Source organism: Lepus europaeus, chromosome 9 (assembly GCF_033115175.1).
Source record: "Lepus europaeus isolate LE1 chromosome 9, mLepTim1.pri, whole genome shotgun sequence".
NCBI lineage: Eukaryota > Metazoa > Chordata > Mammalia > Lagomorpha > Leporidae > Lepus > Lepus europaeus.
Genome location: NC_084835.1, coordinates 8,272,634 through 8,294,885, shown reverse-complemented (window position 1 = coordinate 8,294,885; position 22,252 = coordinate 8,272,634). Strand labels below are relative to the sequence as shown.

The following is a 22,252-nucleotide window of genomic DNA, read 5'->3' as shown; positions in this document are numbered from 1 at the left end:
ACCACCACTTCTGCCGTTGAAGTTGCCCCAAGTGTGGCTGTGGGAGTCCCTTCAGGCTGGCTCCTGGGTCCCTGTGCTGTGCATCCATCCTTTCCTGAGTGGGCACACGCGTTCTGGAACCCCAAAGTGCCCAGCTTCATGGGGCCCCGCCCCAGCGCCAGAATCAACAGCTTCTCTAAGGAGCCTTTGATTCTTCCATGGGAGGAGGGGGTTTAGAAGCCACGACGCAGGTGCTGGGTGCGCTGGCAGCCACAGGGCGTCCTTGCTGAAAGGCCCTGTCCCCACACAAAGCCAGGAGATGCAAACATTCCCAGGTCTCGCTCTGTAAGCGTCCTGAACCCTAAGACTGAATACACTGCTAGCTCCAAGCGTAATACAGTTCACTCCGTCTCCACTCACGGGCCCTCTCAGGGGTGGGCCTTCTGGACTGATGTCCCCAACTACCCTTCCCGTCTTCCAGGTCCGGCTCGTCATCCGCCTGTGAGACATCTTCCCCTGTGATGCTTCTAAGTACGACTTCCGGCCCACGGTTCTGCGTTCCTTCCCTAGGGACTCCAGTAGCATGCGGTGTTACTTCCTCTCTAGCCATGTTCCAGTTCCACTGGCCGTGTGTGTGTCCGGGTGGGTAGGGGGTGCTTTTACTTCTCCCTTCGACTCATTTTCATTCCCTCGCTGGGTTTCCAGCCTGTCTTTAATGCCCCCTTCCAGAATGTTCTCCAGTGAACACCTACCTGGTCATTTACTCTCAGCTTCTGAGATGATTCTGTGCTCTCTCTCTCTCTCTCTCTCCCCACCTTCTACTTCTCTCTCTCCCTCTCCCCTGCCCCCCTGCATTTGCTCCACTCTTTTCCTTTCTTCCCGCCCAACTCTCTCACCTGGGCCAAGCGCCAGTTTTAAGTTTCTGGCTCAAGGTGTTTCCCACCCTCTCTCGGAATCTTGGGCCAGTCTATGTGGTTCTGCTGGTGCTGTGGTGTGCACAGATTGCCCTGTGCCCAGCAGAACTCAGGGTACCGTAAGTACCGGCTTGTCGGTGTTCTGCCGCTGGGAGGTGCACCACTAAAGAGGCGGCCGGGCCATGAAGGGGGCTTAACTCTGCCACTTTCTCTGGAAAGTGGGGTCTTACAAAGCAGGGTGGCCCCTTTGTCCCCTCACTCTCTTCCATTCCCACCATTGGCATGTCGGACACAGGCCCAGGCCCTCACCAGATGTGACTTCCATCTTAACTCCCCCGTTGCTGGACCTGAGAGTGAAACAGAGCTCTTTCTTTACAACCTATACCATCTAGGGCGTTCTGATCCTCAATTTTCTCATCCGCAAAATGGGCACAGCAAAAATGCCCCTGCTAAGGGCAGAGCTGAGGGAAACATACGATCAGCTGTGATGGCTCCTGAGCAGGGTGGGCACCGGACAATCAGGGTTTGACCTCAGTGCACTCCTTGGGTCCAGCTCCGGGCTCCTGTCTCTGTGTCTGACACCCAAGACCAAGAAGAAGCAGGGCCCTGAGTGGTCACACTGCAGAGCCCAAGAACCAGCATCTTCCTTTGACACCCACATCAAGCACCTACCCAGTGTCTGTGCGCACCACACACAGCACCCACACTCAGGCCAGGGAGGCCGCCATGGTGAGCGGTAACGGACACGGGGCAGGTGGCACCCTGTGCTGCTCTGGGCCGACTTCTCACCAGATGGCCTTGTGGGGAAAAACCCATTCACACGTGCTTGGCTTAGAATCTGTCAACTCGCCCAAACTCCAACCACATTTGCACTTTCTCATTTACAACTGGTCTGCCCGGGACCTGAGCACCACGGAGCGCAAGGGAAGGGCTCTCCACACCCCACCACCCCCAACCCTGCACAATCACATGAGCGAGGACGCCCTGCCCAGGCGGGAGAGACAAACACAGCAGCCTACGCTAGAGGCGGGGACACTCGTGCTGGCCCCAAGCAATGGGCACAGCATACGCAAAGACCCTGTGGTAGGAGAGAGCAGGCTAGGCCATCAAAGTCAAACTGACCCTTGTGCTAGGACAGAGTGGTGCGTGGTGAGGCCATAGCAGCCGTGCAAGGCTGTGAGAGTCCAGCACCACGAGAAGCCGAGAACAGGCGCTCCTGAGATTTGCAGTTTGAGAAAACTCTGCGAGGTGGACCTTGCGGTGCAGGGAGTGCATGGCGGCAGGGGGTGGGGGGCGTGGCCATCCTGATGGGCGGTGAGCTGGGGCAGGCAGACTCCATGGAGCGATGTTAAGGAAGCAGACTCCAAAATGGGGGGCGGTGGTGTCCTTGGGACTGGGGAGTGGGCAGATGTCCGGATCTCCCTCCCAGGAAAGACCTGGGATCCTGGGTGTGGGTGGGGGGACATTCTGAGACCTGAACCCAGGTGGCACAGGAGCTGGGGAGGAGAGCAGATCTGTACTGCAGTCGCCCAGCCCCCGCAGGTGCTCCTGTGTGTCCCTCAACCCCCCCACCTCCCACTGCGGGCAAACTCACCTGACTCTGCCACCTCGGCGATGGGGACTCCCTGCTCGAATGCCATGAAGCCCAGGACCGAGAAGATGGCAAAGCCGGCCACGAAGCTGGTGCCGCTGTTCAGGCAGCAGAGCATGATGCAGTCCCTGGGGACAGTGGGAGGACAGGGGTCAGTGTGGGCAGGGCAGGCTCCGAGTGGCTCTGCCCGAGCGCCGTGTGGGGAAGGGCTGGCACCAAGGGAAGCATCGGCAGCCTGGGGGTCAGGAGCCGGCCCTCGGCTGCCGGCTTCCCCTGCATCTGCAGAGGACACGGCAGGTGATGGTCCACAGGCGTGGGGAGGGAGTGAGAAGGAACGTGGGGAAACACGACGGAGACAAAGCAACGCTGCTCCGAGGCCCTGGCGGGAGGGACAGCCCGAGGGGTGGGATTCCTGGGAACTCAGAGCAAGATGGATGGGGCAGACCCCCCTGTGGGGACTGGCGGCTCCTCGAGCCCCGCCCTGGCCACACCATCACCAGAGCAGCAGTGCAAAGAGTTCCCCACTGGTGCCCCCTCTGCTCTGGGAGCCTGCAGCCCCTCCGGGGAGCGCCCCTCTGGGTTAGTGCCCTGACCACCCGGTTACAAAGTCAGTCCAAAGCCGCCAGCCAGGAGAAACCACACTACAGGATGGAGCTTTGTCAGGATGAAGAAGAGGGTGCCCCAAGCCCCGGCCCCTCCCACCGTGGGGACCCAGCCCCTAGAATCTGCACAGCATGGACGTGTGAGTTAGCACACGGGTGCCCACGCTGCCCTAACAGTGAGCAGCCAGCACAGGACCTTTCCCGGCCTCGTGCTGGAGGCAGGGCTGCCCTGCTGGTGGTGGGCTGCCCACTCTGCGCAGCCGGCAGAGGAGCTGCCGTCTCCACCTGCGTGGACGGCACCTGGACCTTACAGGCGGCGGGAAGGACCAGTTCGCTCCCAGCCGATTCTGCCTTCCCGGGCAGGTTCCAGTGCAACCACCTCAGCCTGGAGCTCCTTCCGGCCCGGCGGGTGTGCAGAGTGGGCCTCCAGCCCTCGGCATGTGTGGTCCTCCCAGCCAGACTCGCCAGCTCCCTCATCCCGCTCATGGTCTCTGACGCACCCAGCCTGTCCTGCCCTTGCTAGTGGCTGCCTGCAGGGCTGAACACCAGACCCAAGACCCGAGCAGGACTCTCGCCTCCCCACCCTGCCGATGTCACACTTTGTGTCGTGCAGCCGAAGCTTACATTGCTGTTGCTGGCAGCCAGCAGCCCTGCAGTGAGCCTGAGGATGGAGGCCAAGGCGGCCTGAGCGTGAGAGGGGGCCTCAGAGACCCCCGACTCAGTATCTTCCCTCTGGGTCTGGTGTCGGCAGCAGCTAGGACACAGCCCTTGGATATCAGGAGCTTGGGCGCTTGGGCTGGACCAAATCCTTTGCAACAGGAGGCTATGCCCCTCCCCTCTTCTCTGGGCCGAGAGCATCCCCCTGCCCCTCGCTGGCTCACTCAGGCCACTGAGACACAGGTAGAGGGACAGAGAAGCTCTCGAGGGACCTGGGTGGCTGGCAGCCCCGGGACTTGCCCCTGGTCCCCGGAGCACCCGCCTCTCTGAGCGCCAGGCACAGCACGGGGTGGCAGGTCTTTTGAAGTGAGAATTTTCCCTGCCCGCCCCTTTAATTCCGTTGCCGCACAGGCAAGGCCCCATGGAGGAAAATGCTCCTGTCAGGGGCTCTCTGAAGTCAGCGGGGCTGCACGGGCTCTGCGGACTCCAGAAGCCGCTGAGCTGTCAGGATGCAGGGTGGTGATTCACTCCCAGGCGGAAGACCTGCCCGTGGGGAAGTAAAGCGCGCCTTCCCGCCCCTCGCGGTCTCCTAGGGGATCCGCTTTCTTCTGCTGACGGCAGAGAGCTATAGGCTCCGGTCTGCCGGACAGGATGGCGGGAAGGGGTCCGAGGCGGCTGGCATCCATCACCCACGGGCTCTGTGAGGCGGAGACGGCCCTGACACAGGCTGGAGGCCAGGCCAGATCCCCTCCAATGCCAGTGGTTGGGAAGGAGCCACTGCTGGCAGCGAGGAACAGGGTGCAGGAGCCAGGAAGAAAGCCAGGCTCCGTCACCAGCCACACAAGCACACGCAGGGGCCTCAACTTCCACAGCCGCTGTCCCCTCCTCTGCACAAATGGGCGGGGCCTTTCTTATGGCCCCGCACGGAAGCCAGTCCCACCATGGGACCTGGCAGTGGACAGGGCTTCCTGTCCCGACTGCCTGGCTGTGACGGACAGGGCCGCTCCAAGGACCCAGGACGAGCGTCAGCTCCCGACAAGGCAAGCGCAGTGGGCAGGCAGCTCCCTGTGCAGCAGCCACAGAGTTGGCACTCAGCCCGGGGCCACGGCCTTCCGCATCCCACACTCACATCCTGCGCTGCAGCTGACACAGCGCCCTGCCCCTCACGCCCTGACCCACCCCCTCTGTGAGAGCCTGCAAGACGCAGAGGCCCCTGTGGACCCCTGGAACACCTGCAGGCACCACCCGGCCGTCATCCAGCCATGCGCACCAGCCTCCCGGCCCCGAGCCCTGCAGTGATGTCGGGACCCCTCACGACACGCAGGAGTCTGCAGCACTTTTCCTCGCCCCTCTTGGACCCACCTCCCCTTTCTTTCATTTATTTGAGCAACAGTGAAACAGATACACGGACAGACAGACAGCGTCCATCTGCTGGCCCACTCCCCTGCAGCCCACAACAGTCAGGGCTCTGCCATGCTGAAGCCAGGAGCTGGGAGTTCCATCCAGATTACCCACGTGGATGGCAGGGACTCAGCCACTTAAGCCATCACCAGGGCCTCCAGGGTCTGTGTTTGGCAGGAGTCAGGAACCAGAGCTGGAAATCAAACCCAGGCACTGTGGTGTGGAACACAGGTATCTCAAATGCCCACCCCAGGGGCTGGCACCTGGCTCACTTAGTTAATCCTTCGCCTGCGGTGCCAGCATCCCATATGGGCACCGGGCTCTGGTCCCGGTTGCTCCTCTTCCAGGCCAGCTCTCTGCTGTGGCCCGGGAAGGCAGTGGAGGATGGCCCAAGTGCTTGGGCCCTGCACCCGCATGGGAGACCAGGAGGAAGCACCTGGCTCCTGGCTTCGGATGGGCTTAGTTCCGGCCATAGCGGCCATTTGAGGGGTGAACCAACAGAAGGAAGACCTTTCTCTCTGTCTCTCTCTCTCACTGTCTAACTCTATCTGTCAAATAAAAAAAAAATGCCCACCCCAGGACTGGGCTTTACAAACACAGAACTCTGAGATAGGACACAGACTTGGGGGAAACACTGAGATCCCTACCCCACCCTGTGCTCACTGTGATGAGCATGGCCCTGGTTCAAGAGCTACCTAGCTTCAGAAATAAACAAACATAAAACACTTATGTTAGAATGGAAAGAGGTGTAGAAAACATCAACAATAATTGGAGAACTCACAAAGGAAGAAAAGTGAAGATCGGTCCATATAAAAATCCGTAACTGCTAAAACAGGGGAGAAACCCAGGGAACTCCTAACGGCTGCCTCCAGGTGATGCCCGGCAGGGAGACGGACCCTGCCCCCCACCTCCCCGGGCCTCCATGGCCTCTCCCCCTGCCCCCACCTCCCCGGGCCTCCATGGCCTCTCCCCCTGCCCCCCACCTCCCCGGGCCTCCATGGCCTCTCCCCCTGCCCCCCACCTCCCCGGGCCTCCATGGCCTCTCCCCTGCCCCCCACCTCCCCGGGCCTCCATGGCCTCTCCCCCTGCCCCCACACCTCCCCAGGCCTCCATGGCCTCTCCCCTGCCCCCACCTCCCCGGGCCTCCATGGCCTCTCCCCTGCCCCCACCTCCCCGGGCCTCCATGGCCTCTCCCCCTGCCCCCACCTCCCCAGGCCTCCATGGCCTCTCCCCTGCCCCCACCTCCTCGGGCCTCCATGGCCTCTCCCCCTGCCCCCCACCTCCCCGGGCCTCCATGGCCTCTCCCCTGCCCCCACCTCCCAGGGCCTCCATGGCCTCTCCCCCTGCCCCCCACCTCCCCAGGCCTCCATGGCCTCTCCCCTGCCCCCACCTCCCCGGGCCTCCATGGCCTCTCCCCTGCCCCCACCTCCCCGGGCCTCCATGGCCTCTCCCCTGCCCCCACCTCCCCGGGCCTCCATGGCCTCTCCCCCTGCCCCCCACCTCCCTGGGCCTCCATGGCCTCTCCAAGTTCTGTCTGCTTGGTTGTTCACTCTGAGCGTACTTTAAAGACAAGTAGCGGAGGCCGGCGCCGTGGCTCACTTGGTTAATCCTCTGCCTGCGGCGCCGGCATCCCATCTGGGAACCAGGTTCTAGTCCTGGTTGCTCCTCTTCCAGTCCAGCTCTCTGCTGTGGCCCGGGAGGGCAGTGGAGGATGGCCCAAGTGCTTGGGCCCCTGCACCTGCACAGGGAGACCAGGAGGAAGCACCTGGCTCCTGGCTTCAGATCGGCGCAGCACGCCAGCCGTAGCAGCCATTTGGGGGGTGAACCAATGGAAGGAAGACCTTTCTCTCTCTCTCTCTCTCTCTCTCTCACTGTCTAACTCTGCTGTCAAATAAAAAAAAAAAAGTCAAGCAGCAGCACACGTCACCTGCAAACCTTTCTACATGACACCTGAATAGATACATAAGAAAACACAGCCTCTCCTTCTCATCCAACCTGTGATTGGGGGGCTCCGCTGTCATTCCCCCGCAGTCTCACCCCTGGTCTCCAGGACCCCACGAAACCTCACTGCCATGTCCCAGACACGGAGCTTGGGGTGCCTGATAGGATGACCACTAATCCAGATACTAGGGCCGGGCCCGCACCTCACTGCCCCACGCCCTGCTGGTGACCCAGGCAAGGACTTGCTCCCTGTGGTCACTGTTGAAGCGACGGCTTTGCCCACCATTGGTTCCGTGACCTTGGACTGTCCTTTATCCACCTGGGGATAGATCTGGGCCACACACGGTGGCGCCAAGGCCCAGATGAGACTCTGCAGGTGGATTCCTCCACAGCCTGAGATGGGCCCGTCACATCTGCTGCTCCCCTGGTCCCTCTTGGCACCCCCTCATTAAGCCTGAGGCTGGCAGAGGTCAGAAAACAGCTGTGTCTCTAATCTTGGGGTTCTGCAAGATGGGCAGGTGAACGGGGCAGAGCCTGGAAGCATGGAGGGCTCCTGGGGTGCAGAGGAGAGGGGGCGGCGCCCGGGGCACCGCTCACCTGTAGCAGTTGTTGTTGTAATTGTTGTAACTTCCCAACGCCGTCAGACAGCCCAGGCAGATGGCATAGGAGAAGAAGATCTGCGTGCCGGCATCCACCCAGACCTGCAGGAGGCACAGAGGGGCTGGTGTGAATGGAAGCCAGCCGTGTGTGTGTGTGTGTGTGGTGGTTGTCACCTCTCAAAGGCCCCAACCCACACTCCACCCTCGGCAAAACCCCAGCCACGGGCCACTTTTTCAAAGGAGTTCTGGTCGTGGGAACACCTTGGTTAAACACAAACGTCCTTAATTAGTTGTGCAGCTCTCCCACAGGCTGTGGGTAGTAACAGCTCACGTAATAGCAGGACCGGGGTGTTCAGTGCCACAGTCCTGGCCCTCCAACCTCGGAGAGGTTGCTAAATCTCTCCGAGCCGCTGCAAAGCTGGGAAGCGCTGCCCCCCGCAGGCTGTGAGCCGATTCACGCGATAATGAGTGTGAGTCCCTGGGGCCCAGCGCAGGCTCTGGAGTCAAATCAAGTTTATGTCAAAACGCAGGCTTCCTTGTCCTGGCGATGACGACTCCCCGGGAGGGGTGGTACAAGACTGGGAGCAAGTGGGGGATGTGCTGACCTGGGCACACGTGGGCAGAGGCAGGCAAGGAGACGGGGCAGGGTGGGGGCGCCCACTCCGCCTTTATCACCTTTCCTAGCAGCTCAGGCCTCCTACATGGTGCATATGGTGACCGGTTTCTGAGCGGCCCAGCTCCCCTCTGACACAGACTGCTGTGGACAGCGTGACATGTGCAACGGGAATTACAGTGGCTTTTCTAGCACTTTCCCCCAGGCTCTCCTGGAGCTCAGCTCCTGGAAGTGATGGAATAAAATCCACAGCTAAAACCCGAATGCAGCCGACAGGGCTCATGCGTCGGCATCCACGCCCTGGAGAGCAGGACCTGGCACTGCACATACAGCATCCAGCGTTCGGGGGGCACGTGGGTGCGCCCAGCCCCGTGCTGACCTATTTGAGTCACTGCACTGCACCTCTGATGGCTGAAATGACTAAGGAACAGAGAGGCTGAGCACGGCGCCCAACACCACACAGCGGGAAGCAGCAGGTGGGGGCTTGTGGAGATGGCCCCAGCATTCCCGATGTCAAATCAGCCCCAGACAGCCATGCTGTAACCCCTCACCGACACAGGCTCTCTTCTGAGCAGTCTCTGCTGGATCACGGCTCACGACAGGAAGATCACTGACCTCCGGATGCAGTCCCCTTCTACTTTAGAGCTCTGTTACAGCATTCTTATGAGAACTGCCTGGGCCGCTAACCCTGGGCTCCCCCAGACCCCATCCCCCTTCTCCATGGGGCAGCATCGGAGAGATCGGAGCAGGTGCTGGTGTCCAGTGAGCCTCAGCTCCATCCCCGGCCCGGCGAAGGACCTTCCGTTTCCCTCTCCTGGAGTCGCTCCAGTCCATGCTGCCTCTTCAGACTGAAGGTCACGGGGCTGCCCAGGATCCGGCACCTGACAGGCTCCATGCCCCCCAACACAGGCTCATCGGGCTCAGGGGCCTGCGGCCAGGGCAGGAGCTTAGGCAGGGCTGGTGCAGGGGGCAGGCAGTGCGGGCAACAGCGATGCATCCGAGGGGGTTAGGACGTGGTTGGGAGAGACGGAGGGGACAGAAGAAAAGTCCTCAGGGCGTGCGGCTGTGGCGGGGAGACAGGAGGTGGGCAGTGAGGAGAGAGCAGGTGGAGTGTAGGGAGGAGCCCGAGGACGCCTCAGTGGACAGGGAGGACCCAGGGCTCGTGTGTGTGTGTCAGGGGGAGCGTTAACAGGACAGAGGCAGTGTGAGTGTGAGTGTGTGTGTGTGTGTGTGTCAGGGGGAGCGTTACCAGGACAGAAGCAGTGTGTGTGTGTGTGTGTGTGTCAGGGGGAGTGTTAACAGGATAGAGGCAGTGTGAGTGTGTGTGTGTGTGTGTGTGTCGGGGGGAGTGTTAACAGGACAGAGGCAGTGTGTGTGTGTGTGTGTGTCGGGGGGAGTGTTAACAGGACAGAGGCAGTGTGTGAGTGTGTGTGTGTGTGTGTGTCGGGGGGAGTGTTAACAGGACAGAGGCAGTGTGTGTGTGTGTGTGTGTGTCGGGGGGAGCGTTAACAGGACAGAGGCAGTGTGAGTGTGTGTGTGTGTGTCAGGGGGAGCATTACCAGGACAGAAGCAGTGTGTGTGTGTGTGTGAGGGGGAGCGTTAACAGGACAGAGGCAGTGTGTGTGTGTGTGTATGCGTGTCAGGGGGAGTGTTAACAGGACAGAGGCAGTGTGAGTGTGAGTGTGAGTGTGTGTCGGGGGGAGCGTTAACAGGACAGAGGCTATGTGTGTGTGTGTGTGTCGGGGGGAGCGTTAACAGGACAGAGGCAGTGTGAGTGTGTGTGTGTGTGTGTGTCAGGGGGAGTGTTAACAGGACAGAGGCAGTGAGTGTGAGTGTGTGTGTGTGTGTCGGGGGGAGCGTTAACAGGACAGAGGCAGTGTGAGTGTGAGTGTGTGTGTGTGTCAGGGGGAGCATTAACAGGACAGAGGCAGTGTGTGTGTGTGTGTGTGTTGGGGGGAGTGTTGACAGGACAGAGCCAGTGTGTGTGTGGGGGGCGGGGGGAGTGTTGATAGGAGGGACCGTGTGTGTGTGTGTGTGTGTGCGGGAGGGGAGCGTTACAGGACAGAGGCAGTGTGTGTGTGTGTGTCGGGGGGAGTGTTAACAGGACAGAGGCAGTGTGTGTGGGGGGTGGGGGGAGTGTTGATAGGAGGGACCCTGTGTGTGTGTGTGTGTGTGTGTCAGGGGGAGCGTTAACAGGACAGAGGCAGTGTGTGTGTGTGTGTGTGTGTGTCGGGGGGAGTGTTGACAGGACAGAGGCAGTGTGTGTGTGGGGGGTGGGGGGAGTGTTGATAGGAGGGACCCTGTGTGTGTGTGTGTGTCGGGGGGAGTGTTGACAGGACAGAGGCAGTGTGTGTGTGGGGGGTGGGGGGGAGTGTTGATAGGAGGGACCCTGTGTGTGTGTGTGTGTCAGGGGGAGTGTTGACAGGACAGAGGCAGTGTGTGTGTTGGGGGGTGGGGGGGAGTGTTGATAGGAGGGACCCTGTGTGTGTGTGTGTACTGTGGGGAGGGCTGAAGGCCCAGGAGAGAAAGGACTGTTCTGCCTCAGTTTCCCCACTTGCTACCCCAGGGAATTCCCTTTCTCCTCAATGAGGGAAGTTGAACCCCACGCAGTAATCAACAAGCAGGCCCCAGGGCCCTCCACCGAGCAGCATGGGGCATGATGCCGAGTCCTGGAGTGCACCCCAAGTGCCCAGAGAGCTTCCGACTCCCCAGGGATGGGTGGGCAAGTCCAGGGAGAGCTGCCTCCAGATGCAGAGCCCCCGACGCCTTCGCGACCAATGCTGCTGTTCGGCAGGCTGGCCGCTCCCTGCAACGTGAATCAGCTCTGAGCCAGCTGCACAGTGTTCTGCCCCCACCCCACAGCTTCCACCTGCAGGCACTCCCTGCCGTATGCCCCCGGAGCACCTGCACACCAAAGTGCACCTGGCTGGTGCCGCCCACCCGGCACCCATCTCATTTTGGGGGAGCAACACTTCCATTTTCCTTTGGGAAGCCACCACTTCCTCACTCAGGGGTGGGCAGGTGCCCCAGGCCTGGCCAATCAAAGCACTCCTCTCGGCCACAGGCATGGGTTCAGGGGTGAGAACAGCCTGCCTGCAAATGAAGCCCACACAGGAAGGCAGAAGCTGCAGCAGGAAGGGAAGATGTTGGTGATTGGAGCTGAGCTCCTGGAGCAAGCCATGCCTGAATCAGACACACCCCAGAAGCTTCCAGTTTCACTGGATTACTGTTCATTCAAACTGAAGATGTTCCTGTAAGCCTAAGCAATGTTAGGCTTTCAGGAAAACCCAGGGGGGATAAGCCCACGTCTTCCGATCAATCCTGAATCACTGATGGGCCAGCGTTTATTGAGCGCCTTCTGTGTGCAGAATCCTGTGCCAGGTTCTGAAGATGCGGCACCAAGGCCTGCGGCAGCCGTCTGTGAATGCAGGGGAGATGGGGAGCACACCCACAAAGCAGGCTGTGCAGGAGCAAAGGCACGGATGAGTGCTGAGTCCCGGGTGCGGGGTGGTCAAGGAAGGCGGCCTCTACCACCTGTGAAGACCAGGCACGACAAGCCAGAGGGCTGCCGAGCCCGGGGCGGGGGGCCGCAGGAGGGGGAGTGACCGCACAGGAGTCTTCGTCAAGCCCCTTACCTCCGCGGGGAAGGCCCGTCACTGTCACTCCTGAGGTTCCTCTGGAACAAGGACCCCTGCACAAACCCCTCAGCACCCTCTGTTGACACCAGCAGTCCCTCGCCACAGTGCCTGGGTTCTCGTCTCAGGTCCACTTGTCGCCAATGTGCACCCTGGAAGGTGATGCCCACATGGGAGACCGGGATGAAGGTCCCAGCTCCACACCCGGGCCTGGCTCAGCCCAGCTGTGGCAGGCATTTGGGAAGTGGAACCATCGGGTGGGAGATCTCCATTTCTCTCAAAAATCAGAAACAAAAAAAAAAATGCACTTGCTTCCAATCTGTGAACTTATTCTACTTTTCATGTACCCCAAAACACACAGCCGTTATGTATCACGAGGGAAAAACATTCGTAAAGGCGAATTATCTCAGGAAAAAACCCACTGAGAATTCTTCTGAGGACGACACTTCCCATGCTCACTCCAGCCCTTTGGTTAACACCGTGCCAGTCAATCTTGTTCCCGGTGAATTCCTCTGGAAAGGTTCTTGGGAAATGTGTCCTGACTTCTTCCTCAGAAGAAGGGGTTTCTGCTCACGTTCTCCCTGAATCTCGATGATGTGTTTAAAAGGGCTGCTGCAGAAAAGTCTGCACAGCTTAACTTGTGTCTCCTTACAAAGCACTTGCATTCTTTGTCTCAACTCTGTCTACACAGCCCTGATTTTTCCAGGATCATGGTGCACTTCTTCAAGGTGCACGTACAAGTCTTCTTTATTTCGGGAAGCACAGAACTCCGAGTTATTATTGGCCTCAGTATTTATTTTCTTCTTTTGCTTTCGGTTTCTTCTTGGGAACTTTTGCGAATGTTGGATCTTCTTTGCCTATTGTCTGTTACTTTTTGAGAGCTTCTAAAGATCTCTTTATTTATCTCTGACTTCATTTTCCTCCTCTATCTGCTGCATGGTATGACCTGTGATCTCTGTGGACCCCTTCATTTCTTATTTTTCCTGAATTATGTTTCCTCTCTAAGGCATGCTTCTTGTCAGTGCTCTTTTTAAACCTTTGTCCAGTGATTTACATTTATGATCTTTGTGTCGTGTGCTGGCTGCTTGGTTTGTTCTGCAATATTAAGCTCCAATGTGCAGCTGCTTTGTGGATCTTTGAAGAACGCCTTCATCACCACAGTGCTCACAGCCCCGTCTCAGAACGCTGGATGGGATCTGACCACATCCTCTTCCACTGGCACGTGTAGCTGAGGTCAGCTTTCCTGAATTTTTTAAAAAGGTTTATTTTATTTATTTGAAAGAGTTACAGAGGCAGAGACAGAGAGAGAGAGAGAGAGAGAGAGAGAGAGAGAGAGAGAGAGAGATCTCCCATTTGCTGGTTCACTCCCCACATAGCTGCAATGGCCAGAGCTGATTCTAAGGCAGGAGCCAAGAGCTTCTTCCGGGTCTCCCACATGGGTGCAGGGGCCCAAGGGCTTGGGCCATCTTCTACTGCTTTCCCAGGAGCAATAGCAGGGAGCTAGATCAGAAGTGGAGCTGCTGGGACTCGAACTGGTGCCCATATGAGATGCTGGCGCTGTAGGTTGGGCTTTAACCTGCTGCACCACAGCGCTGGCCCCCTTTCTCGTACTTTTAAGAGGGGATTTTCTCACGCAGAGGAATGGGAGTGGCTCAGAGATTTGCAGCCTTGTAGCTCCAGGGTGCTCTCATCAGTTATGACCAGGAAGTGTGAAGCCACGGCTGTGCAGAGAGCAGTTTTGAAACCAGCAATCTCTTCTTCCTCCGCTTATCCAAACGCCTCTTTTAATTTCCCCTAGTGTCTCAGTCCTGGTCAATTAAAATTCTGCTTTCAGTACTTTCTCCACCACACGGGCTTCTTCTCTGGCCCTGAGAACCTTGGCCGGTTCATCCCTAGGGTGCCCTGGGCCCAGACCGCTGCCCGAGCTCCTGCAGTCCACCCCCTGTCATTCAGGACCTGGAACCTGCACAGACCTGGGATGGGTCCACTAAGCTCTTCCTCCCAGACAGTCCTTTCCCGGGGGGAGCCTGTGAGAGCCTCCTGGGCTCCCTGAGGCTCAGCCTTCAGGATCCCCCTTGCCATTCCCCTTCCCCCACCCCACACAACTCATGTCGCCTTGTGGCTGCTGGTGTTTGGCGGCATCTGTTCACGTTCTGTGTTTCAGAGTTGCCGAGTTATGCTGAAGGTGCTTGCCCCTAGATTTTTTTTTTTTTTTTAAATTTTACTAAGCCAGTTTCTATGCTTAGTTGGGAAATTTAATTTCTAGGAAATTTTTTTTTTCCTGTTGCAATCTTGCCTCCTTGATTCTCAAGAAGTCTTTAGAAGACAGACTGAACCATAGTGGTCATAGTGGAGCTGAGAGAGGAGTACCCAGATGTGAGTGGTACGGGGCGGGGGGTGTGGTGGCCACAATGGAGGAAGACCCAGACACATGGAGGTGAGAGGTGGGGAACGGGTGGGAATTCATCTAAGAGGCTTATGTTGAGCATTAAGTGAGATGTTCAGGAGACAGGTGGACAGTCCAGGGCTGAACACACACCTCAAGACTTCTGGGATCCAGCTCATCATTTGCATGACTGTCTCACCAGGTAGACTACCATCTCCCTCTGGGCAGCTGAGGAAATGCGCCCATGAGAGGCCGGACATATGATAAGGGTCTGAGTGTGGTTTCAGGGTGTCCTCCAAGAGTTCCTGGGCTGGAAGCCTGGTCCCAGGGTGGTGGTGTGGGCAGAAGGTGTGGCACCTTTAAGAGATGGGGCTTAGTAAGAAGTTCTTGGGCAAATTGGAGGCGTGGCCTCAGAGACACTGTGGACCCCAATCTTCCCCTGGTTCCTGCCTGGAGATGAGGTCTCACCCTCAAATGCACTCCTCCCGGGAGCCTGACCCAATGCGCTGGCTACCTTGGACGCCTGGCCTGAAGCTGCGAGCAAAGCAGCCCTCTTTGCTGTAGGAGCTTGGCCTGCCCCAGGAGTTCCACCACGAGGACGAAAGATGTCCTCCTGCACACCAGTGGCATTCGGGCTCCGCGTGTTACAGAGAAACTGGGGCCCAGAGCCACGCCACCTCCAAGCCAGGCGGGCCGGGCAAGCGGGCCCTCCCCACCGGCCTCTTTTGGGAGGCCACGGAGTGGGGAGGCTCAGCTGACAAAGGGCTCCCCACTTCCCAGAACCACTTGGAGGGAAAACCGTCTCAACAAAACAAACCCCGAGGGAGCTGGGTCAGCAGCCGGGACGCAGGCCGCTCTGTGCTCCACAGCGGAGAATGGGGGCGTCTAGCAACGCGTTCAGAAGCCGGGAGGACAGGTCTACAGGGGAACAGGGGAGCCGAGCCCCTGTAGGAGGGCAGGCGGCCCCCTCTCCCCCCACTACCTCGAGCTCACCTCCTCCGGGGCAGGCAGCACTTACCAGGGAGCTGGGGGCACAAACAGCAAGGGGTGAGGGTGTGACCCACAGGGCCCAGGGCCCAGGGCAGGTCCTCCTCCGTGCTCTTCCTCACCCACACTCGGAAGCCACATTCGTCACAACGGACGCCCGGTCCACAAGGACAGCACAACAGGGACTGGCCATCCGCTGGGCTCTGAGGTCACACCCTCGGCCCCAGGTCAGGCAGGTGGGTGGGAGGAGCCCCCCTTGCCTTCTCCCCACTTCCCTTCCATGGCCTGTCTTCTTCCTGGGACGTTTGAGGGCGGAGCTTCCTGTCCTCTTTTACCCCCACCCCCACCCCCCACCCCGTGGGGAGCTCAGGCCATCTCCGGAGAGCACAGCAGGTACCTCTCACCTCTGCCCTCACTCAGGTGAGAGATACAACACCAGGGAGCCCGGGCGCTCGGAGGGCACGGAGGAGAAGCAGGGCCATTCCAACAGTTCATGGAAAAACGGAATTAAAAGACGGGGCTCAACCCACATGGCTTGAAACCCACGGGGAAATCCACGCAGATTTCTGGTAGTCTGCATCTTCCACCCAATATGGAAAAAATTTACACCAAAGTTCACCCTTTGAATTCCATCTCCTGCAAACCGTCGGAAGTGCCTTAGACTCCTCGTGCCCACAGAACGGGCAGATATCCCGGGTCCTCCCAGGATTTCCCACTGTTCAAGTCTGGCAAAAAAAAAAAAAAGAAAACGGGGAAAAGGCTGTTCCTCTTGCCTCTCACCAAACACAAGTGCTGAGGGCCCACCGTGCGCCCGCTGCGCTCCCCAGAGCTGAGGCTGCGGCAGACACGGAACTTCATGGGGTCCCACCTGCACACACCCTGTGCTCTCATGGGGCGGTGGGGGGCAGAGCAGCTCTGAGGACTCCTGGGGAGACTGAGCAGGCGATGAGGTCCACGGGGCAGCAAGGCACAGGGCCTGCCCCACGAGGAGCAGCTGTTGCCCTGGGGGCCGGAAGGGGAGGTGAGGAGGTAGGGGGGCTTTTCTCCAGGGCCTCTGAGGCAGTATAGGCTCCAGCTCCCCTGGCTGGTAGAGCTCCCGTGGGAGTCACAGGGCAGTGCCTCTGCTCGTGGCCAGGGAGCCCAGCACGGCTGGAGGGCCTGGTGCCGCCGTCTGCATCCCCGTGTTGGCCGGAGCTTGCCATGCAGGTGCCTGAGCTCTGTGACAATCACAGCACAGCCCACCCTGCCTGACCACTGATTAACCTTGGTCAGCACCCGCAGCACGCCAGGGGCTGGGCGGAGCCTCTGTGAGTCCTGAGCTCACCTCGTGCTGACTGCTGCGGCGGTGCTGTCATCCTGCCCCTTCTGTAGATGGAAAAACCAGCTCCCAGGAGGGGAAGGCCCTCGATCGGTTAGCTGGAGAGAGAGCAGCCACTCTGGGCCTCTGCCAAGGGCCACTGGGGCCTGGCCCGCCCTGGGTAGACACTCGGGAGCACCGTGCAGAGGGGACTACAAGAAGCCCAACAGCTTTGCCACAGGCCTCCTTCTGAGCTGTCAGGGGCTTGCGGGAGAAGAGAAAAGCTTCAGGATCAACCAACAGAGTAGGTGGAGCCCTGCTCTTCACCCGGAAGCTGTGCAGCCTTGGACAAGTCCTTGGCCTCTCTGAGCCCCCACTTCCTTGTCCGTGAACGGGAGCTACGACGAACACAAAGTGTGTGGAGGGGACCACAGCACCACGGTGCAAGCCGGACCCCTTCCCTCCCCGCGCCCCTGGTCAGCAGAGCAGAGCGGGTTTCTGAGACGCAGGAGGCTGCGCAACAGCTGTCCGTCACTGAGGCAGCTGTCCGTCACTAAAGCCGCTCTGTCTGCCTCTCCTCTTAGGAGGAGGAAGCGGTGGCAGGAAAGAGCCAACAGCTCTTCACTCAGGCTCCAAAGGTCCCGCTGCCCGGGCAGAAGGACGCTGGACTCCGCCAGGCCCAACAACACAGGCGGCGCGCGGCGCTCGCTCTCCAGGTGCCAGGACAGGGCTTTGCTCAGGGCCCGCAGCCTTCGCCTTTCCCCACTGTCTTCTCTCTCTCTCTCTCTCTCTCTCTCTCTCTCTCTCTCTCTCTCTCACACACACACACACACACACACACACACACACTCCGCAAACACAGCCTCCGACGGAGGCAGAAACATAACTTATACAGCCCGGCCGAAAATAGCTGAATTAAGCTCTTTCTCTGCGCCTTTTATTTTGGGAAGGATTCTCAAAAGATTAAAAGTAGGTTAGGAGAATAATAAAACAGCTGTGTTTCCAGTGTGTACCTGACAAGGGCTTTTGTCCAAGTGAATAATTACATGAAAATCACTTCCTTCCACCTCTTTCTCCGCCTCCCCTGCGTTGCCAGGCGCCCTCTCTGCTCCCTCCGGCCAATGCCAGGACAGACGCTGCGGAAGACAGTGCCGCCTTTATGAGGCTGGAGAGGCTGGGAGAAGGATTCCAGCTCCTCCCTGGTGGGGGGAGAGGGCTTTGCAGGATGCACTCGGGATACATTTAAATGCTAATGCACTGGGCAGGCAGCAGGGCCAGCCAGGGGGAACAGTGGCTGGAAGGGGCTGGGAAGCTGGGCCTGGAGGCCCCACTGGAAATGCAGCCCACAGCGCCAGACCCTGCCCCGGGCAGCCGGCCCCAGGACCGACCAGGGCCAGGGCAGTGTCAGCGGGCTCACTGCAGGCAGGGTGAGTTTGGGTGTGGAGGCTGACCCTGGTGGCCCTGTGTATGGAGCACAGAACGGGGGTCAGTGTGGCTGGGCCTCTGCCCAGCAGGCTGGACAGCCGTATCCCAGGCCCAGAGAGTGGAGGGAGGGGACCGGCGGGGCTGGCGCTGGGCAGACTAGACAGCAAGTGATCCTTGCTGCTTCCTTGGCGGACTCTTGGGGAGCTGAGCGCGGCCACCTTGTCACACGGATGCTAACCGGAGGAGCTTCAGAGCAAGCAGCAGCACGAGTGAGGCCAAGGCTGTGCCTTGTCAGCCTTGAGCTTGTCCCCGCCTGCCCAGCAGACACAGGGGCCACACTGGAGGCCCGGGCCTCCCCTCAACACTGGTGCCCCAGGAGGTGACATGATTTGCTATGCACACGGGATGTCCAGTGTTGAAGGACACTTGGCCTTGTGGGCTCCTGCTCTCCAAATGCTACAGATGCCCCCAGTTGCTGTGGACACACCAAGGTGTTTCTAAATAACCCCTGAGCCAGTGGGCCTACCTGTGCCTGGCTGAGAGCATGGAGGCAGGGGCAGCCAGAGCTGGCAGCAGCAACAGGGCTAAGAACTCACATCCCCTGGCCCAAACAGCTCCTCGGTGCCCACACCGAGCCAGCCGGCAGGGTAAGTCCCCCGGTGTCAGCCGAGCCGGCGGCAAGGAGAGAGGCTCATCATCTGCCTGCCCCACCGCCATCTCCCCCAGTAACCGTGGAATCAGTTCAGAGGCAAGGGGCCGGGGAAGGCACCGAGCACCCATGGCAGGGTGGCAGTCAGGAGGGGGAGGGGAGCGCGCACAGGGACACAGACCTCTCTACTCACATCCTCGCAGTCCTGGTGTGTCTGCCCCAGTGAGGAAGCTGCTCCAAGAGAGGGGATGGCGCCCACCCCTTGGCTGCTGCCGCCCAGCTGCTCACACTGCCGGGCACAGGAGAGGCGCCAGCTGGGTGTCCACAGCACACACGGTAAAGGGTGTCCGAGGCCCACGCAGGGACCCAACTTCCAGGCCAAGGGGAGAAGTTGAGACCAACAGGGATTCCAGCTGCCCCAAGGCCTACTCCCCTACTCTCTCTAAAACCTTCCTGCTTTGCAAAGGGTGAAATAAGGAAAGTGGATTTCAACAGAGATCGCGAGCACTGGAGCGCACCCAGAAGTTCACAGGAAAATGGGACGGAAGATGAGTTTATTCTGGTGCAAAAAAAAAAAAATATTAGAATCCACGCACAGTTTGAGCACAGGGCACACATCTCCCACAAACTTGTTGAAGACCCCTCATGTGTGATGTGCACACCCCTTCCTGCCCGAGGCAGGCATGGCTAATCAACTGCGGCACTCATCCGCCCTCTGTCCAGCAACCAGAGGCGGGTGTGAGCTGAAACCAGAGAGGCATAACCACGGAGCTCAGATCTCCTGGGATTATGTGGCAAGGACATGCACTGGGGTGCACTGGGGTACACTGAGCCCACTTTTCCCTGGGGAAAGCCCTGGAAAGCACTGGATGTGCACAGCATTTTCACACCTGCTGCACACCAGGGACGAATGTCAAGTCAGATATGGGGGACACAGAGTCTCTGTGAAAGGAGGGAACAAAGTGACGTCGGGGCAGGCAGTGTGGAGCAGGTGGAGCCGCCACTTGCCACAGCCGGCAGCCCGTATCTGAGCGCTGGTTCACATCCCAGCTGCCCTGCTTCTGATCTAACTCCCTGCTAATGCACCTGGGAAGGCAGTGGAAGATGGCCCAAGTGCTTGGGTCCCTGCCACCCACATGGGAGACCACGATCCTGGCTCCTGATTTCTGCCTGGCGCAGTCCTGGCTGCTGTGGCCATTCAGGGAGTGAACAGCGGATGGAAGTTCTTTCTCTCTCTGTCTCTTCCCCGCCCTCTCCGTTATTGTGTCTTTCCAATAAATAAACATGTGAATCTTTAAACAAAATAAAGAAGAAAGAGAACAATGCCACGCCCACAGAGACAAGGATTTACACCAGATTTGTGGCCTCGCGCTGGCTGGAAGGCTGGAGGGCAGCGGAAAGGGGTTCTGGAGGCGCCGAGGGCAGGAGCAAAGGCTGGGACGTTGGGGAGGGCAGACCTGGCTGGAGCTGCCCATCAGCTCTGCCAAGCAGGAGGAGGCAGGGAAGAGACCTTCCAGAACCCCGTGGAACGCACAGGGCTGGTGCTCCTCTCACCACTGGCTCTCTGGCAGGAGGTCACTCCAGGTCCATGAGCCAGAAAACGCCTGTGGCAGCCCAGGGAAGAGCCAGGGAGACACCCAGGAATAGCACGGAGACAACAGTGCCTGCCCCAGGAGCCTCAGGGGCACTCGTGGCAGCTGTGGGGGTGGGGGGGAGTCACAGGCAAGAGCCCCGAGCTTCCTCGCTGGCGACAGCTCCAGCCCCGGGGTGAGCTCCCTGGTGCTAGGGGAAACCAAGCAGAGTGGGGGACGCAGGGGAGGGAATTCCTACACTGCACTGAAGGTGGGGCAGCAGCTCCCTGGGGTCTTCTGTGTGAAGACGCTGAGCGGCCAGTGGCTCTACCCGCTTCAGTGGCACCTTCTGAGCCTCACATGTCCGCCACATGTGGAGGACGGTGGAGATCGTGACTGCCCCCCCCACCCCACCCCCCGCGCAGGACCCCACAAGCGTGTGAGGGGAGCGGGAGGCAGAGGAGCCCCTCATCCGGGCCACACAGAGGCAGACAGAGCTGGCTAGCTCCAGCTGTGCTGGGTGACCCTGCGGAAGTCGCTTGTTTGGGCCTCTGTGCGTGGGCAGAGTGAGACCAGGTCTGCAGACAAAATGAGACGAGAGCACGCAGTGCACACAGCTCACGGCAAGGATTAAGGGGCCGCGGGCAGAGGGCTTGACTTGGGGCCTGCAAAGACATCTTCGAAGGCTCTGGACAGCTGAGTGGGGGTGCCCCAGGTAGGGGGGGTTGCAGAAGAAGAGCCAGCTTCCTCAGTCCCAAGTGCCTGCTCCGGGCCCTGAGGTGGGTGATCCTACAAACGTCAGGAAGCCTGGGCCACTGCCTCTGGCTAGGAGAAGCGACATCAGTCTCGCCCAGCCTCCAAAAGCAGGAACACACCCCCTCTGGGGCCTCCCAATCTCCCTGAGCCCCCGGCAGCACTGGGAGCGAGAACGGAGCAGATACCTACATCGGGGTGGGCCTTCCAGGAGCCACACAAGCTGCCTGTGGGGACATCTCAGGGAGGCAGAGGCGATCTTTGTTGCTGAGAGAAGGTGGGTGGGCTGCCTGCCGTCAGAGCAGGAAGCCGGCCCCCCAGGTCCGCACGGTCCTCACCCTCCCTGCTGGGAGCCCAAGAGGCTGTCTCGTGTAGTCCTCGTGATGGAATCACGCGCCAGGTGCCATCACCATCTGCACCTGCAGGTGCAGCAGCTGCGAGCCAGGGAGTCTGGGAGCGACCCTTGGTCACCCAGCGGACACACGGAAGGCTCAGCCAGACCTGTCTGACCCAAGGCTCTTGCTTCCTGTCAAAACATGCTCCCAATCGCTTCATTTTAAAACTGTATCTTAAACCGACGAAACCCGCATTATCTATTCATAACGGACAGCATCCTGCTTTGAAATACAGCAAAATCCAGCTGAAGAGCCAGTGCAGGAACTCACGCACACTGCCTCTTCTTTGTGGTGGAGACGCTTGCAATCCACCCTGAACAGTTTCCATGCCTTCATGGCACCTGAGGCCGCCAGGCACCCTGGCAGGTTTGAGCTCACTCAACGCAGCCCACTGCAATTTCAGACCACGAGCCGGCATCTCCTGGGCCCCTCGCAATGCTCCTGTGAGCTCGACTTTCTTTGCTCAGACTCCATATCCATGTGAGACCATGCAGCACTGGGCTCCCCGTGCCTGCTCAAAGCTCTCCCTCGCCACCTAGCTCACCCGGGAGCAGAGACCCAAGGTGCAGGGCCCAGGGCCAGTGTCCCTCCCCAGAGCTCTGCTCCCCATAGCCTGGCACAGGCTCACATGCTGCCTGCCCTCCACCTACTACAGAATCCTCGCCAGCCTTCAAGGTCACCTTGCCACCTGCTCATACACAGCCTCTCTCCTGCTCCTTGGGAAGGAAAAGGGGACAGCTCCGAGCAGTACCAGATCTTGGGGACTCCGACTCAGGGAGCAGCCGGCCTGGGGCCCCCAGGAGGAGGGGCAGTGGGTCGGGGATGAGCACCGCCCGGCACAGCGGGCTGCCCCCACC

General features: G+C 59.6%; 1 protein-coding gene across 1 annotated transcript in view; it reads right to left on the bottom strand.

The window, feature by feature from the left end:
• SLC6A11 (solute carrier family 6 member 11) overlaps positions 1–22,252 on the bottom strand; it is a 113,807-nt gene that overhangs the window by 15,012 nt on the left and 76,543 nt on the right. Inside the window, exons 7-8 of the mRNA XM_062200070.1 lie at positions 7,683–7,786; positions 2,488–2,612 (exon numbers count right to left, since the gene is read on the bottom strand). Coding sequence (XP_062056054.1) covers positions 2,488–2,612; positions 7,683–7,786 — 229 coding nt within the window. The remainder of the gene's footprint in view (positions 1–2,487; positions 2,613–7,682; positions 7,787–22,252) is intronic.